Consider the following 18,725-nt stretch of genomic DNA (forward strand, 5'->3'; position numbering starts at 1 on the left):
TCATGAAGGCATCTCTAGAGTGAAGGTGTCTAGACTGCAGCTGCTCACTACCAAGTTTGAAAATTTAAGGATGAAAGAAGATGAAAATATTCATGAATTTCATATGAATATCCTTGAAATTGCTAATGCCTTAGGAGCCCTGGGTGAGAAGATTTCAGATGAAAAATTAGTGAGGAAAATACTCAGGTCACTCCCTAAGAGATTTGCCATGAAAGTGACAGCAATAGAAGAGTCTCAAGACATTTCCAATATGAGAGTTGATGTGCTAATTGGATTCCTTCAAACATTTGAGATGGGAATGTGTGATGGATCTGAAAAGAAAGCCAAAAGCATAGCATTCAAGTCAAAAACTGAGGAGGAAAAGGAGGAAGGTGGACCAGTTATTGATGAAGATCTGACAGATGATGTAGCAATGCTGGAAAGACAGTTCAACAAGCTAGTGAAAAATATGGATCAAAGATCTAAGGCTAATGTCAAGAACATCGCATCTGACATCAGTAAATCCAACAATATTGGAAGAAGAACAAGGTCAGATGAAAAGCCCAAAGAAGAAAAAGGAGTTCAGTGCCATGAATGTGATAGGTATGGACACATTAGAACTGAATGTGGGACCTACCTCAAGAAACAGAAGAGGAATCTTGCCGCCACTTGGTCAGATGGAAGTGAAACAGAAGAATCTGCAAATCTTATGACTGCCTTGACTGGAAGATGGGATTCTGATGAAGACTCAAGTGATGGTGAAGTAACCTTTGAAGAGTTGACCACTACCTACAAAAAGTTGTGTATCAAAAGTGCAGAGGTATGTAAACAGGTTGAAAGCCAGAAGAAGGTAATTACTCAACTTGAGAATGAGAAGATAGAAGACTTGGAAACCATCTCAAAATTAAAAACAGAAGAAGTGCTTCTGAATTCCAAGCTAGATGAAAGTCAAAGCCAGAAGAAAGTGATAGTACAGCTGGAGAATGAGAAGGCAGAGCATGTAGAAACCATCTCCAAGTTAAAAACTAAGGCTATGTTCTTGAGTTCTAAACTAGAAGAGATGACCAAGTATGTAAGAATGCTAAACAATGGATCTAACTCCTTAGACAAGATTCTCCAAAATGGACAAATAACAGGAGATAAATCTGGCATTGGGTATAATGGATCTAAGCCTGAATGCAGTTACACTAGTTGCAAACCTAAAGCCAAACCTAAGTGCAGCCATAGTAAAAGCCAACCTGTGATGTCACATCATATGTCACAACATCAGAAGAGAAGACAGCAGAAAGGGAAACACCAAAAATGGAGATGCCATTACTGTGGGAAATTTGGCCACCTGAAGCCCTTCTGCTATAAGCTGTATAGTTATCCTAGCCCTGTTCATCATCAGACTCACTATCAACCCAGACCCAAACATCACAGGCATGTCAACAAGAAGCAATGGGTTCCTAAGACTAATATTACAAGTCTAATAGCTCACATTCCCCTCAGAGTCTCAGCCAAAGAAGAGCGGTATTTTGATAGTGGATGTTCCAGACACATGACTGGAAACAAAGACCTGATAACTGGACTTCATTCTCATGCCATAAGCTATATAACCTTTGGTGATGGAGCAAAGGGTGAAATCAAGGGGATAGGCAAGTTTGATTGTCCTGGAGTGCCTAAACTTGACAAGGTCCTACTGGTTAAGGGTTTGACTGCAAATCTAATAAGCATCAGTCAACTATGTGACCAAGGTCTAAATGTTAACTTCACTAAAATTGAATGTCTGATTACCAACAAAGAAAGTGAAGTAATCATGGAAGGAGTCAGAACCAAGGACAACTGTTACATGTGGAACTCTCAAATTAGTTACTCCTCAAAATGTACCTCAGTCAAGGAGAAAGGGATGAAGATGATTATATCTGCTAGAGAAACTCCCAAATTGAAAGTCTATGGGAAATGTCAGACAAGGATGTCACACCAGAAACTCAGACTTAACATCACTTCCAAAGGGTTGAAACTCCTCCATATGAAGTTGATGGGACCCATGTAGGTGGAAAGCCTTGGCGGAAAGAAGTTTGCAGTGGTGGATGATTTCTCCAGATACATCTGGACCAAAAACAAATCTGATGTGGTTGAAATCTTCAAAGATTGTTGTCTGAAACCTCAAGGAGAAAAGCTCATGGTGGCTCAAACAGATGTGGATAATATTGGGTTTGGTAGAAGGTCAGATCAGATGGTAGAACATGTTGCTCGTAAAATGTAGTCTGAAGTTGGGAAGAGCTTTGTTGGACTTGGGCTACAAGTTAAGCAGATAGAAGAGTCTATTTTTCTATTTCAAAGAAAATGTGCCAAGAACAATGTTAAGAAGATTGCAAGAACTCCTTCTCCCACACATTCAAAATTATTCAAAGATGAAAATTGTGTTTGTGCTATATATCAAGCTGAATACATAGCAGCTGGAAGTAGCTGTTCTCAACAGGGTTGGTTGAAACTAATGGTGACTGAACACAATGTCACACAAGATGTCAGGACAATGTACTGTGACAACCTGAGTGCTACAACTATTTCCAAAAATCCTGTTCAACACAGCAGGACAAAGCACATTGATATTAGTCATCACTTTATTAGAGAACTTATGGAAGAGAAAATCATAGCACTGGAGCATGTTACTACTGAAATGCAATTAGCTGACATATTTAGAAAAGCTTTGGATGCTAATCAATTTGAATGTTTACGAGGGAAATTGGGGATTTGTATTCATGGGAATTTATAGCAATTAAAGTGGAAATTTGTTATACAGAGGAGAGTTGTTGTAGAAAGGCAGCTAGGGAAGGAGGCTGTAGAAGTGAAGGAGGTTATGGAATTAATCAAGTTTGCTGGGTTGATGAAAACAGTTAGTGCATTGCCCCAATGTTTTGAAGGTTTAGTGGAGGAGTTTGTGGTGAATATCCCAGAGGAAATTTCTGACAAGAATAACAAAGAATTCTGCAAGGTCTTTGTGAGAAGAAGGTGTGTAAGGTTCTCCCCAACTATAATGAATAAGTTCCTAGGGAGAGGAACAGAAGGAGCTGCTGAGTTAGAAGTCACAGACAATGAAGTCTGTAGGACAATCACTGCTGGTCAAGTCAAAGAATGGCCAAGAAAGAAGCATGACACTGCTAAGAATGTTGTTAATCTGGAGGAAGAGAGTTCGGAGGAAGAGGATGACACCTTGGTTCATCACTTGAAACCAAGTGTTGCAAAGAAAATGAAAATCGGGAAAGGCAAGACTGTGGCTGAGATGTTGACAGCTAGAACTAGTAGGAAGGTTGCTGTTGTAGGTCCTTCTAAATCATGAAGTAAAGTAGAGGGTCAGAAGAGGAAAATCAGAGAAAGCTCTGATTCTGAAGATGATGTCAAAGACGATGTCCCAGACATCTCACCTGCTAAAAGGAAAACGGTTAGAAAGTCTCCAGCTAAGGTGGCAGTTGTGCATTTGGACAACATTTCCTTCCATCTGGAAGATGGTGAAGCCAAGGAGTCAGATGCCCATACCTCAAGTATGAGGTCTAATTCTCAAGATCAATCTAGTGGCAGTTCTGAATCTGAAGAAGATGCTACCTCCTCACACTAAGTTGTGGTGATGGTCCCCATGTTATGATGACATGTGTGCTGTTCTGGATGCTGTTATGACTGTTTTGGAAGCTTGAATGTTTTGTTTCTGTTGAAATATTTGTATTTTGTGGCAATCCTTACTGATGCCTTGATGTAAGATTTGGGCTCTTAATGAGTTCCACGGATTTCTCATTATCTCAGCTGTCACAGTTGTGTATGATGATGATTTGTATCTCCTAACAATTATGTTTTAACATTTTTAATGTTGTAACATCTGCTGTGACATTCTCTGCTAGGCTAATTGACATTTATTTTGTCTAATTGGTCACCTTTGGTCAATTTTGACTAAAAAGGGGGAGAAGTGTTTATGTGGAGAGCTGCAATAAAATATGTGGTTGTGGAGATCTGCAGTGCTGATGTAGCTAGCTAGGCTAAACAGATGACAGTTGATGATGTTGAATAGAATGATGTTCTATGATGTTCTGTTCTGAGATATTGGAGGAGATGTCTGATGTAAGACAGAATGGTGTTCTGTTCTGAGATGTCAAAAGGAGGTTCTGAATGTTAACATGTTGAAGGAGATGTCAGAAGAAAATTCTGAATGTTAACATGTTGAAGGAGATGTCAGAAGGAGGTTCTGAATGTTAACATGTTGAAGCAGATGTCAAAGGGTGATTCTGACTATTACAGGTGCTGTTATTTTCATGGCGATGAATGCACAGATTTAGGGGGAGAAGTAGTACCCTTGTGCATTTGTGTGCCTTACTAGTTGCATCCATAACTAGTAATTCTGTTTGTTGCACAGATTTAGGGGGAGGAGAAGTACCCTTGTGCATGTGTGTATTACTAGTAGCCATAGCTAGTAATTGTTTTGCTTCTGTTGCTGATTAAACTACTGTTAAGTTGTTTAACTGCTGATAGTTTACCTTGTGAATAAAAAGGACTGATATATGTTTTAGCCAAAATTTGCCAAAGGGGGAGTTTGTTGATTCTAAGTGTTGGCAACAATTTTGGTAAAACAAAGAGTGTTCACAAGATGTTATGTGTGATGTCTTAACATGAGATATCCTATGTACCTGTTGGAGTTCAAGAACATGTGCATGCAGGATTGTTTCAGAATGCCACATACAATGACAAGGCTTCTGATATTGGATGTACCTGCTGGAACTTAAATGAAAGACATGTTCATGCAAGATTGTTTCAGATGACATACACAATGTCATGACATCTGATATGGTTGTACCTGCTGGAAGTTATAAAAGGAATTATTGGATTATGCAGGATTTTTCCAGGATGTCAGACCCGATGTCATGACATCCTGTACACAGAACATTCAGTGTGAATGTCTGGTGTTTTGTGATTGCACAATTAATGGCAATCTTTGGATGATTGAAGATATGGCTAGCTGGCGCATTCAATCATGGATTACAACCAGATTTACTTATTTTCCAAGGAGATCTAAACAGCTATTATAAAAAGATTTGATTGGAAAATAGATTTAGGGTTTTCAAGATGTCCAAGCCCAGCTGAGTGCTTCTATAAAAAGGGACTGAGAAAACCTGTTTGAACACACAACCAAGACTGAGCGAAATATAGAGAGAGAGAGAGAGCTAGGGTTTGTGTCTGTTTAGTCGTAAGACTTGTAGGTCATTCAAGTCATCCATTGATGATTGAATTGGACTGATTTGTGGTTGTAATTTGTCGCTCTAAAGCTGTTAAGCAAGAGTGTGTGTCTTCTTGATCAAAGCTGTGAAGCAAGATCAAGAGTGTGTCTTCTTGATTGAAGCTGTGAAGTAAAATCAAGAGTGTGTAATTGAAAAGTATTTTCTTTTCTCAAGGGATTGTTGTTTAAAATCACTGGTGTGTGATTGTAAGGGAAGTGAGTGGGTTCTCATATCTAAGAGTGCTTAGGTAGAAATTGCACGGGTAGAGATTAGGTGATAAAGACTGTAACTTGTTGAAGTGTACAGAGAGTCTTTGAACTAATTCTATTTTAGTGAATTTCCTTCCTGGCTTGGTAGCCCCCAGACGTAGGTGAGTTGCACCGAACTGGGTTAGCAATTGCTTGTGTTATTTGCTTTACCATTCTGTACTTTTTATCCATTGTGTGTTAACAGATATTAGTGTCGTGACATTACCTTCGACATCTTATATCTGACACCAGAATTTCATGAATGATGTGAAAACTATCATATTAGTATTTGTGTATATTGGACCTTTCTCTCTATGTCTAGATCTGCATTTTCATCTTAAGGCATTTTAAAACAGGTTAGAAACATATTTACAAGTTAAAAAATCGAGTTTTATGTGAGAAATATAGTTATAGGTCAACACATTCCGAAGGAAATTTTAAAAGAAAAGTTGTTGCCTTGTATGTGTCGACACACTATGTCTTGGGTCGATACAAAGCACACACGAGTCGACACATAACTTCTTGAGGTCGACTCCACCTGATGCTTTGGCAAGCCAAATGACCATGCCTTTTTTGGGTCGAGTCCTAGGCTTTATAGATCGACACATAAAAACTGGAAAACTTCTATAGGCCGACTCAACCATTCTTGGAGTCAATACATATTGTTTCAATATTTTTCCAAACTTGTAATTTTCCAAAAATCAGTTTTTATGTTATTTTCCTTCTTACACACACACAATGTCTATCTATCTATCTATCTATCTATATATATATATTCCAAACATCGAAACCATACAAAGCATTGCTCGTCATATTCAATCCTCTTCTATGCATACACACAATAATTACACACAATCATTTTTGTTGGGTGCCATATAGATAAGATTGATAAGGTCCAATTTAGGATTATTATAATCAAATTGGATTGAGAATTCTTTGGGGGTTTCTGTAATAAAATCAGTTAGGGTTTTCCCTCCAAGATCAAGGTTGATTTGGGGATTTTTGTACAAGATTTCACAACGAGGATCAAGTGAAAGCTTTTAAGAAAGAAGTTCATGTCAAAGGAGTAGCAGTAACTAGAGGATCGAATTGGAAATCTTGGATCACTTGATCTTGCTTAAGATCAAGGAAAGAGAAGAAGCTATAATCAACATAAAACATAGGGTTTGGGGGTTTAGATTGCTACCTTTCTCTTGTAAATAACTCTTGCAAAGGTTAATTCAATATCTCAATTCTATTTGGAATTGAGGGCATACGTACCAAGAGTGAGGACAATTGGTGAACTTCCTAAAATAACTCATGTGTTCTCTCTCTCTCAATCTCTTTCCAATTTGATAAACTGAAAATCCAGTTTGTGTTGAAGTATTTCAAACTATTTTGTAAAGATAATTGGAATTTAAACAAATGCAATTAGTTTTTCATATCATCAACTCAAAGGAAAATTAACTTGGTGTTTATTGCACACTAAGTGTTTGATATATTGTCATTGTTAATTTTTATTTCCTATTTATTTGGAAATTGATTACAAAGCGTTATTTGTTCAAACGTTATTCTGGAAAATATACTGATTTGTTTCTCATCGTTGTTTTACGTTTTCTTACGGTTTATACGTATATCTGATTCTTCTGATAACAGTTCGAGATAGACATGTGTCGATTCGTAATTGCTTTTGCTTTCCATAATAAATAATTTTCAAAACTAATTTTTTAATTGAATTTTTTTTTATTTGCGATCTATTCACCTCCTCTTCTAGATCGTTGTCCTCGTCTAACAATTCTTCATCTTTTGTGTATTTGTTTTTTTTTAGTATATGTAAATTTATTAATTCAATTAGTTATTTAGGATAAAGAAAATATTTTTTTTAGATTATAAAGAATTTAACTTTAAAAATACTAAATATTAAAAATATATTTTTTTTAATAAATTGAATAATCCTTCGAACCAAAGATGACCACAATTATATTTGACCAAATGTTAAATAAGTGTTCTAGATCGATAGGCAGTTCAATAAAAAAAAGGCCCATGAAGGTCCAATAACCAGTTTGATCCAAGTAAAAATATCTTTGCACTCGTGAGATATTTTATATTCAGTTCTAAAACTTAATACATAAATCAATGTGAACGAGAAATATGCAAAGCTTCAAATAAAATAGCAAACTGTGAATCTTCCTCTTCGGCATTAATCTGTCTCAGATCACAATGAATCAATGTAGATACACGAGCCCAATCAAGATCAGATGGTCCGACGTCATAAACAGGAACTGGTACCTCTCTTGGATCGTCATGGGGAGGGACCAACCGTGGATGCGAAACACAATAATACCACTCCAGATAACCATTTTCTACATCAGATGGAGTGGTGGCCAGAGTAATTGGACGGATCACAGCGATAACGCTCTGATGGTAACCAATCCAATCAACATCAATATCAGTCGCCATATTACAATCAAGAGGTGGGGATGGAACATACTGCTTGTACCCGAACTGACATAAACATCTGTCGGGCAAGTATGGAACAACTGTGTCACCCCACTTCAAACACCCCCTGTAGAGACATAACTCATCAAACTGACGCCATGCTTTATGATCCTCAAATAGACGCCATATGATGTCGGCAAGTGTCAGTTCATCCAAAATAGGTCGTAAATCATCAACCTTCAGGACTCCTTGCCTATAGGACCATCTCATCGCTCGAGGAAGACCACAATTATCAGCTGGTTTCCAATTCTCCCATCTTTTTCCAACAGTTGGAAAGTACGCGTGAATCCAACACTGTTACAAAATAAAAACATAATAAATAAAATAAATTAAGTTAACATACTTTATAAAATGAATCCAACACTTAATAAACAAAATTAAATTATATACCTGTAGGAGAGTAGGATATACACCGAGCTGTTTGCAACTGAACATGGACACATCTCTAAGATATCTGTATAGGGTAACTAGTGCAGCTGCTCCCCAACTATATCCCGAACATCTATCTAAGCCCGTAAACAGTAGGAGGTATCGTGCCTCGACAAGTGTAAAGGTCTTGTCGGCAAAAATGGTGGAACCCACCAACATCAACAGATATGCTCTGGTCGCATATGCTCAGCTGGAAGCAGCTCTATGTTGTACGAATAAATCATATAACCACTCCAACTTATAATATGAACCCCTGCAGCTACGAACATGTGATTGTGCCTCACCCTGTGACACTCATAAGTAGTCAACAACAAGTTCAACAGCTACCTCTTCCGTGACATCCTGAGGACTCTAGAAGACACCCCTGATGGGCAAGTGAAACAGACATGAGACGTCATCCAAAGTAATGCTCATTTCACCAAACGACATGTGAAATGAAGATGTCTCTAAATGCCATCTTTCCACAAATGCAGACTAAAGATTTGTGTCTGTCTTGTTCAGACTAGTTCTCTAAAGTGAAGATAAACCAGATCTAGATACCTAACTCTCCACCTGTTGTGGAAGAGTTAGTGGAACCCTAGATGTCAGCTTTAGTCCATGTCCAACAACCTTTAACTCTTTCTTTGGACCTCTTTCCTAAAAACAATTAAAACACATATTAGAAAACACAATATAAAATATTCAAATATTATTCATTTTCAAATATATTCCGTTTATTTACCTCACCAAACCATAAATGGCGAGCAACATGATGCTCGTACTTCACCAAAAGAGACGTATCGTACAACCCTCCTGGATATCCAGCCGACTCTGCTGCAGATGAAGATGCGTCCCGGCCTAAACCGCGGTCTGGAATCCTACCATCTGAACCTCGTCTTCGAACCACTACAAAAAAATATTATAACAAAATAATTAAAAATTAAAAAAATTAAAAAAATTAAAAAAATTAAAAATTAAAATAAAATAATAAAAAAATCGCATCGGAACACTTCAAAGAAGAGTTCCGGTGTGTAGAAAAACAAGGTTGACTACCAGAACACTTCTTAAAAGAGTTCCGGTTTAGTTCATCCAAACCGGAAGTCTTTAAGAAAGAGTTCTGATACACAGTCAACCAAACCAGAAGACTTTCTAAAAGACTTTCGGTTTAATGCCCCAAAAATGCAGCGAACCGTTGTGTAGAAAAACAAGGTTGACTACCAGAACACTTCTTAAAAGAGTTCCGGTTTAGTTCATCCAAACCGGAAGTCTTTAAGAAAGATTTCCGGTACACAGTCAACCAAACCGGAAGACTTTCTAAAAGATTTTCGGTTCAATGCCCAAAAAATGCAGCGAACCGGAAAACTTTGGATAAGTGTTCCGGTATACAATTTGTGAACCGGAAGACTTACTCTTAATGTTTCGATTTACAATGCCAAAAAATGCCAAAATTTCTCTTCCGGAAGTCTTTAAGCGCAAATGAAAAAAACTTCCATTTCTGAAAAATATACCCTATATATAAGGGTATTTTGGTCAAAAAAAATTATATATAAAGATATGAGTACAATTATAGGGGTACGAGATAAAAATTTTCTTAACTAATTTAGGAAATAGAATTATAACCGAAAGATACATCCAACATCACAATTCTAATATAATTTTAGTTCCAATTTGAAACATAAATATTTTTATGACATTGAATAGAATAAATACTTTTAGAAAACTGAAACCAATTCAATGTATTAGTAGTATTTTCTATTTGAAAAGTACTAATACTATAAGAAAATAGTTTTTGGTTGAATATAGAAAAGTAGTAGGAGTATACACTTTTTTTCCAAAGAATATTATTAAATAATTTTCAATAAAATGTTTCTATTTAAAACTTTCTTAATATTTTTGTTAGCACTTATCTTCAGAAATAATGAAACCAATTCACTATCGTGATTTAAATGTAACTTTTTAAATATCTTAGCTTCATTTTTATTTATTATTTTAACAAATTTGATATAGCATGAATGGTATTTTAGCAAAACAAAAAATAATAATTCTATTTTGACAAAATAATTAAGGGAAACATTTTTAAAAAACCATTATAAATATCTTTATAAATAATAAATCCGTCTTTAAATATAAATTTTTTTAATTATTTTTTGTTTTTTTATAAAACTCTCTTCAAATCTTAAAATGTTAAATTTAACTCTTTTATTATAAAAATATTAAATTTTAAATCAACAACTAAAACTCATTTAGTTTAATTATTAGCTCCGCTGAACCATCCGACTCACTTAAATTTATTTATTTATTTTTAAGTATATAATTTAAGATAATACAAATATTCAACAAATTAAATATTTCAAAAAAAATTAATTAGTTTAATTTTCTCTAAGGAATCTTATATTCAAGGACATATATAGTAATATACATTATATTATATTTAAAATATAAGAAATTAAATATTTTATCTATTAATTAAGAAAACTAAGAAAATAACAGAATAGTATGAATCCAAATTACTTTTTATATATAGGAAAACTCCTGGTTGAGACACATATTTACATAGCTGATGGACATCAAAACGGCACTGTTTTGAGATTATGAGGCTCACATTTGTGAGTTCACTGCTGGAAAATTCGAGATCCTACAACAACAGGGTTTGGTTTGTCTCTGTCATCATCTTGCTCTCTGTCTCAAAACCAGCCTCTATAATTCAAACATAAAGTAACTTAAGTTAAACTCTCGCAATTTCGAAGAACCTTCCTTTACCCATTTCAGCCCCACACTCAAACTTCACCCTTTCATTTTCAAACCACCTTTTCTTAACAATAATATCGTAAACCCAAATCCGAACTCTCTTGTCTTGTCTCGTTCTAATGGGTGGTGCCGTTTCAACTCCTCAGACACGTAAGTTTCCTGTTCAAACATTGGAAACTAGCGACCCTCCTCTTCGGCCGTCGAAGCTTCTTGTTAACGTTACTATCGAGAACACGCTGGGCGCAATTCAGGTGCTGATGTCGCCGGAAAATACCGTTGGCGATTTAGTAAAGGTAGCATTGATGACTTACGATAAGGAGAAGAGAAGACCGCTGTTGAAAGACACCGATCCAAAACACTATCAACTTCACTATTCTCCTTACACCCTCCAAAGTAACCTTAATTTTCTTATTTATTCTGTAACATTTTTATTTTTGTTTGTTTTTGTTGTTTCGGTGAGACAGTTTTTGGGATGGTGCAGGTTTGATGGAAAATGAAAAATTGAAGAACTTGGGGTCAAGGAATTTCTTTCTATGCTCAAATTAAGTCTGTTCATTCTAGAGAGCATATGAGGATTTGATTCGGCATTTCATTTGAAGATTTTTTGCTCACATTTTTTTGGATTCATGCCATTATTGAGAGATTAAGGTTGTCGCGGTTCATGGAATCTGGATCGGCCAGTTTGTGACGAGCGAGGAACATTGCACATTCGTTGATTCAATGTATGATTGAACATTTTTGAGAGACAAAATCTCATGTATGTTGTGAAAGGGTAACGTGAAATGAAAATAATACACTTTGGATTTTTGTTTAGCTGCATTTTTTTAGTTGTTACTGTGCCATTTATTTATGACTTTGGGCAAATTATATTGAAATTATTATACTGTTTATTAAAAATATATTTATTTTAGGGGGAAATTTCATTTTGATCTAAAAAAAACTGCAAAATTCAATTTAGTATTGAAAAAAATAATGTTAATTTTTAAATTCTAGAGAAAATAATTGGAGACAAATTTTTACCTTTAAACTTTATCCAATCTATATAATATAAGTTGATAAAGTTACTTATGTGTTTAAGGCTCCCTCTATCACAGTTTCGTGTGTTGACATACCCCCAGAAAATCTCTTTTGGTTTGGAAAATCTTGCACGGGCAGATCTCAATTGATAACCTAATCATGACTAGATGTATATCTTTGGCTTCTAGATGTTATCTCTGCAACTCTGCTTATGAATCTTTGGATCATTTGTTTATCAATTGCAGTTATGCCCAGGGTCTGTGGAGATTGCTCAAGAGGAAAACCAACTTTAATATGCATATCAGGACGGTTGAAGATTGATTCTCTCAATGCAGGCTTGGCAGATCTTCCCAGGCTGCTTTGGGTTTCAAAGCTGCAATAATTTTTCTGTTAAATCAAATTTGGATGACCATAAATGATATTAAGTATAACAATAGGAAGATCTCCATTATAATCTCCATCAATATGATAAACACGCATGTCAAAATATTGGGGGACAACACTATTAAAAACTCTTTTATTTTAGTTGAAGACGTTACAATCATTAAGGCTTTTGGTGTAACTATTTGTCCGCCTAGAGCTCCCAATATCAAGGAGGTTATTTGGTCTCCTCCCAAGCCGGGATGGATAAAATGCAACTGTGACGAAGCTTTCAATGCTTCTTTTAATATTGTTGGTGCTGGTGGTATCTTTAGAAACCACTTGGGTGACTTCGTTTTCGGCTTCGCGGAGAAAATTGAATCAAATCCCCTTTTTTTGGCTGGAGTTTCAATCGTCATCAAGTGTATGGATTATGCGATTTAGAAGGGTTGGAATAAGCTTTGAATTGAAACGGATTATTCCATGAAATATCGATCTCGAGGACTGTGTTATATTTTAGAATTCGAATTTGATTTTAATTTAAAAAAAAGTAATTCGGGGGTTTTGAATTTGTTTTGTTACAAAAGATAAAATTAAAGCAAATTTAATAAAGTAGAAAATAATAAGAGAAATGAGTTTGAATCCGAGTTTGTTTGGTAGTCTAAATTAATCTTGTGACAACTTATTTTATCTCTACAAATTACTTGTTCTTAAGGGTGTTTATTCTTAAGTCCTTAGTTAATAAACTTTTGACTATTCAAATGAATTCATAGGTCCATAGTTAATTGTAGATGAATTCAAACATATAATTATAAAAAATAGATCATTTTCTATATGGTATCCCTAGTCCTAGGTGATATATAATATAAAATACTTCAATTAAGAGTTACTCTTGAGAATCCTTTATAACAGGTAATTGTAATTCATTCTAGTTTTGTCAAGAAAGAAAGCGTTAAGGGCGAAAAGAAATAACTCATGTAGAAAATAAAATACAAGTAATTACAATGATTAATTCAGAAAATCAAACTCCATTAAAAACAGTGACCCATTTCTAGCATTTGAGGGTTTAACTACGCATAATAATAATAAAAGACATGATAAAAGTGTTAAACATTACACAATGATCACAAATGAAGAATATTCAATAGAGAAATTCCTTGAATGTGATGCTCCACCATGATTCTATTGTATTCTTCTCCTTCGAACTTGCAACTTGCCGTCAAAAATCAATATATTTAAGAAAATTAGGTTTCCTCCATTTAAATATGTATTTTGGGCTTCTAGGGTGGATCTAGACGTGTATGGCCAAATGGCGAAAAGCGCTGAATTAACTTTTAGTATCTTCGTAAGAGTTGTATCTCTTGATGATAGCTTTTATTTTCCACCAGTTCCATGTCAATTCCAGTTACAACGCACTAGATATGATCAAAATACTACACGTACATCATGATGTAAAAAGTGTGGAAAAATAGACTTTGTGGATCCTTCTGAAAATTTGTCGCGTTCCTTTTCCGACCATTTCTTTGACTTCCTCCTACCTACAAAACATATTTATTCTTTCCCAAAAAGATCATGTGATGCACAGAATATTCTTAAACATTGAAATCCTCATGCCACAGATAAAGTCTCTAAAATCATCTATGTAAGAATTGACAGAACATCAGTTCTACTACTAAAACAATGATAAGACATAGTAAAATGCTGACTAATCAATGACCATCTATTACAAAAAAATTGTTCTGCATAACAAAAGACAAAAGCTTGAGGGACAATTGTTCTGGACCTACTAAAGAACCTAAAAACGTACAAAGACCCAACACAAAGGGAAAATAAGACAATGGTAGACAATTTTTTTGCCTTGCACCACCCAGGTCACCCACTCAAAAAAATCATCTCCACCGTCCAAATATATCTAACGGTCATTTGCACCTCATGTTCGCTTTCACATTTAAGTTGCTAACAAACTCTCGTATTTAAAGAAGATCAGCGTCCCATTTTTTAGATATGAATTTCATTTTCCATTGATCCTACATTTTCCACTCTCTTACTAATTTGACATTTGAATGCTAATCATGCAAGTCAGCCCTACTCCACCGCATCGGAATCTTGCACCAGTGCAATACTGCATCCATTAAACCTTTTCGATCATCGTTTAGATTGCGATATAAACACAAACTACATAGAAAACAATTACACATAATTAAGAACTAACTATTACTCTCTAAAAATTAATTTTGCTGACTTAATACATAAACATTCATGATAATCATAAACACATTGAGTCTACGAAATATATATATATATATATATATATATATATATATATATATATATATATATATATATATATATATATATATATATATATATATATATATATATATATATATATGGGAAAGAAAAACACATTCTCCCTTATAATAGAAATTTTCTACTTTGAATCTTCAACGACATTACAACATGAATTTTTATTTATTTATTTATTTGGGCTCGAACTATGAGCTCTAGTAAAGATATGACAATAGGTATGGTAAGAAAATCTAGATCCATCCGGACCCAACCACGACACCTCAAATTTAATGGGGAAAATACGATATAATTGAATGCGGGTGCGAGTATAGAAAAAACCCAATTCTTAATTAAGGGGGTGGAGGCGAGGATGAGTGATGTTAATAGTCGCTCGCACCTGACATTGACATGCTCCGGTCTAATAAAATTTAGATTAATGATCTTATTTTATTTATTTTATTATTCATTTGTGAGAAAATGATGATATACTGACAAAATAAATTAATTTTACAATGTCAATCAATGATACATTAAAATTTTTATATGTTTTTATTGGATGAAAGTGTAAAACTAAATACATCATCGTTAAACTCTTTGTTTACTCTCAAGATAACAAGTATTTTAATGGTCTTATTTATTCATTTAATTTGAAAATCATAGTTTCATTTTCTCTCATCTACTTCTCAATGGTTGGACGGTTCTTCCATTCTTACGACTCCTTGGTCGGCGCAGTTCTACAACTTCGACAAACTTTTTCTTTCTCTACTCACTACTGCAACATTGTTGAATCGAAAACGGTAATTCATTCTCAATCTTGTGTATCTTTCCTCTCCCAGTTTTAATTTTAAATTTCTTTTATGATTTTCTGCACTACACTGTTAATTTCAGTCACATTTTGACTGTATATGAAAGATTATGAAAGGCTAGACTTTACACAATCATAACCTACCTTTGAAAAAGATCTATACCAACACTTGTGATGATATTTAATTAATTTAGTTTTTAAATTATTATTAATGTCGTTGTATCAATATCAGAGCCGTATAGGAATATCGAGTGTTCCACTGTTATTTTTATAGTGCTGTCTTATATACATTTTTTTTTGTAGGTTACTATGTAGTAGAGATAAGGGAACATATCTTCATAGGAATAGTTACTATTAGGAGGTTGGATAATCGTGAGAGTTAATAATAACCTATCAAGTTCAGTGTGTATTAAATATGTGACCTTCACTGTGTATGTTTTATTGTTTCTGATGCATATGTTTTGAACTTGGCTAATAGCATGGACCCAAACGTTTTACAATAAAACAATTGATAGTGCTTTGATTATTGGAAAAAAAAAAAAAAAGAGCTCGGTCAGAAACAAATTTTATTGCTATGAAAAAAAGTGATTGTTTAGAAACAATGTTAGTTAGAACCTATTAAATTATTAATTTTAATTGGTAAAAAAAACAGTTTTGCAGGTGGAAAGTGAGAACGTTAGTGGGGCGTGGATTGGTAGGAAATTTCATCTCAGAATGGTTAATGGAGGCGGACTTCTTTAACCCACCCCGCCCTCCGTTGCCATGCCTATAGGATAAACTAGTTTATACTATGGATGACAAACGGACATGTCCGTATTGTTTAGGTCTACCCCATAAAAAAAACGGGACAGTCATAGTTGAGGATGTGAATTTAAAACTTAGACTCGTCCAACAAATGAGTGAAGGACGGGACGGAGAAAGTCCGCAAACAGTATACTCTTTAAGCTTAAAAATATATAAATTTATGTAAATACACGTGTTCGTAAAAGTCCGCGAAAAAAATAGGGCGGGGCGGGACAAACACATTAGAGGGTGATGGCCTAAATCTTTGGCCCGACCCGCACTAAAGTGCGAGTAAAACGGGCATGCCCAACGGACCGGTTCATTTTACCACCCTTAGTTTATACAAAATTATGAGTCAACTCGTGAACTCGTTCGAATTGACGTTCCAATCTCATGCTCGCGTATTGAATCACATTTAAGATCATATGCAGAAACTCGATAAATTCATCCGAGTTGAAAATTTGATCCGCCTTCATTCTTCCGATGCAACGCGTTTATTTTGAGGTTCTTTTTAGAGAAACCCCTAATTTTCTAAATAGGGTCGGAATTCTGGTCGAGTTTAGTTAAACTCTTATTTATTATTTATTTTTTTCAAATGAAAATTCATAAAGATATATCATAATAATTCATTTTAACATAGCGTATCATATCATTATCTAATTCCTTCTTCTTCCATAGTATGATATCCTTATTTATCTACTATCAATATATAAAAGTTAAATACCGTAATTATCACATTTTAACCAACTAAGAATTAATTAAAAGGCTAATTAAATATCATAATTGGTAATTTTTGTTTCATTAATCGTTGTTATCATTAGTACATTGGTAGTACATTTTTCAAATATCCAAGAGTCACATTATTAACTTCATATGTTTTCAATTTCCCTCCTACATGATTCTTCATTCAGACTTTGTGCATTCCACTGCTGCAGAATAAAAAGAGTTCTTCACAATGACATATCTTTTTATTTTTTCACAACAACGTTAAGTTTTCAAATCCTCCAAAAGATAAATCCTTTCGAATTCCTTTTTCTCTCTCCATCAATTGTTTGGATCTGATTCCTTGAAATGATTTTGTCACTGTGTGCTATCTTGATGCAATAGTTTCTTTTTTTCTATTCATTTGAATTTGTTGATGTAAACGCAGGAATCAATGTCGCACAATTTTGTGGTAACAATTTTGTTGTTCCTTTCACTACTGTTTCTGATTTTCGTCATATTGATATGCATGAATCAATGTCGCGCAAATTCAACAATGTTATTGATATTAATGATTCGAAGGAGACATGGCGTATTGTTGTTCATATTCTTGATCTATGGAGCGTCGTTAATAGCAAGGGTATAGAAAGCCTAAAAATTATTGTAATGGATGCAAAGGTCTGATGCATTATAGTTGATTTTTCACGTTTTTTTTCTTTTTTTATTATAGTCATTCGAATACTAATTAAACATGTTGTATTATACTATTTCTATTGCAGTGTGATCGAATTCAAGTTTTGATTTGAAGCGACCACACCGCAAAGTGGAAACAACTGTTGAAAGAAGATATGACTTGCGTAATAAATAGTGGTAATGTGTATGGCAATGACTTTCAATGGAAGGTTTGTTTTCTTAAGTAGTACAATTGTGAATCCCATTGAGTTGGGCATTATTCCCACTAAAAAGTTTTTCTTCAAAGAATTTTCTGAAATCCTTCAAGGAGAATTGTAAAGTTGACAGACTTGAAGGTATTTACTTTACATGATATTATATTAATAGAATAACATCTTGCTCAATATATTTTTCAATTGTAACTTAATATCTCTTTGTTTATCAGATATTATAAGTGTCATCCACGAAATTAACAATTATCAGTCAAAGTCAGACGGGAAGAAAATTATGGTTTCTTTGAGACTTAGGAATTTGGGGTAAATCGGTTATATTATGTATCATTTAATACTTTTATATAGTGAAGTTACATAATTTTAAACTTTCTTCAAAATTATGTATAGGGGAAATATTATAAAATATGCGGTTTATGGGACGGGACAACTATGGATCTAAGTTTTTAAGTTATTATAATGATGACACAAAATTTGGAGCAATTGTGATTGTTCTGACTCACGCAATGATCAAGATTTGTCAAGGTTGTTTCATGGAATCAAAAATACATATTCATAATATATTATAATATTATTGGATGTAAATAGTATTTGTTCTTCTTCATTCAAATATATTTTTGTAAAATTCTACATTTTCCAATGGATTAAATGACTCAAAGTTGTTGATCAACGAAGACATACCTGTTATCCAGGAGTTTTTGTGAAAGTATATTATCTTGGAACTTACTTATTTTCTGTCAAATTTGTTATATAAGTTGATTGT

General features: G+C 34.3%; 1 protein-coding gene and 1 long non-coding RNA gene across 2 annotated transcripts; both read left to right on the top strand.

Annotated features, from left to right (window-relative positions):
- The first annotated feature begins 10,915 nt into the window (after positions 1 to 10,915).
- LOC127120672 (uncharacterized) lies at positions 10,916 to 11,917 on the top strand. The gene is made up of 2 exons (XM_051051184.1): positions 10,916 to 11,497; positions 11,586 to 11,917. Exons 1-2 carry the CDS (start codon positions 11,224 to 11,226, stop codon positions 11,648 to 11,650), a joined length of 339 nt encoding a protein of 112 aa, XP_050907141.1. The 5' UTR covers positions 10,916 to 11,223; the 3' UTR covers positions 11,651 to 11,917.
- Positions 11,918 to 15,433: 3,516 nt separating this feature from the next.
- LOC127121571 (uncharacterized) lies at positions 15,434 to 18,263 on the top strand. The gene is made up of 3 exons (XR_007803494.1): positions 15,434 to 15,567; positions 17,509 to 17,738; positions 17,840 to 18,263. It is a non-coding gene; the product is annotated as an uncharacterized LOC127121571 (long non-coding RNA).
- The last annotated feature ends 462 nt before the right edge of the window (positions 18,264 to 18,725 follow it).

The sequence above is a fragment of the Lathyrus oleraceus genome, chromosome 2, assembly GCF_024323335.1.
Source record: "Lathyrus oleraceus cultivar Zhongwan6 chromosome 2, CAAS_Psat_ZW6_1.0, whole genome shotgun sequence".
Lineage (NCBI taxonomy): Eukaryota > Viridiplantae > Streptophyta > Magnoliopsida > Fabales > Fabaceae > Lathyrus > Lathyrus oleraceus.

Excerpts from the sequence above, each read along its gene's own strand:
- LOC127120672 (XM_051051184.1), top strand. The coding sequence starts at position 11,224 with ATGGGTGGTGCCGTTTCAACTCCTCAGACACGTAAGTTTCCTGTTCAA. Across the intron at positions 11,498-11,585 it reads TTCTCCTTACACCCTCCAAA|GTTTGATGGAAAATGAAAAA; the intron begins GTAACCTTAATT and ends GGGATGGTGCAG.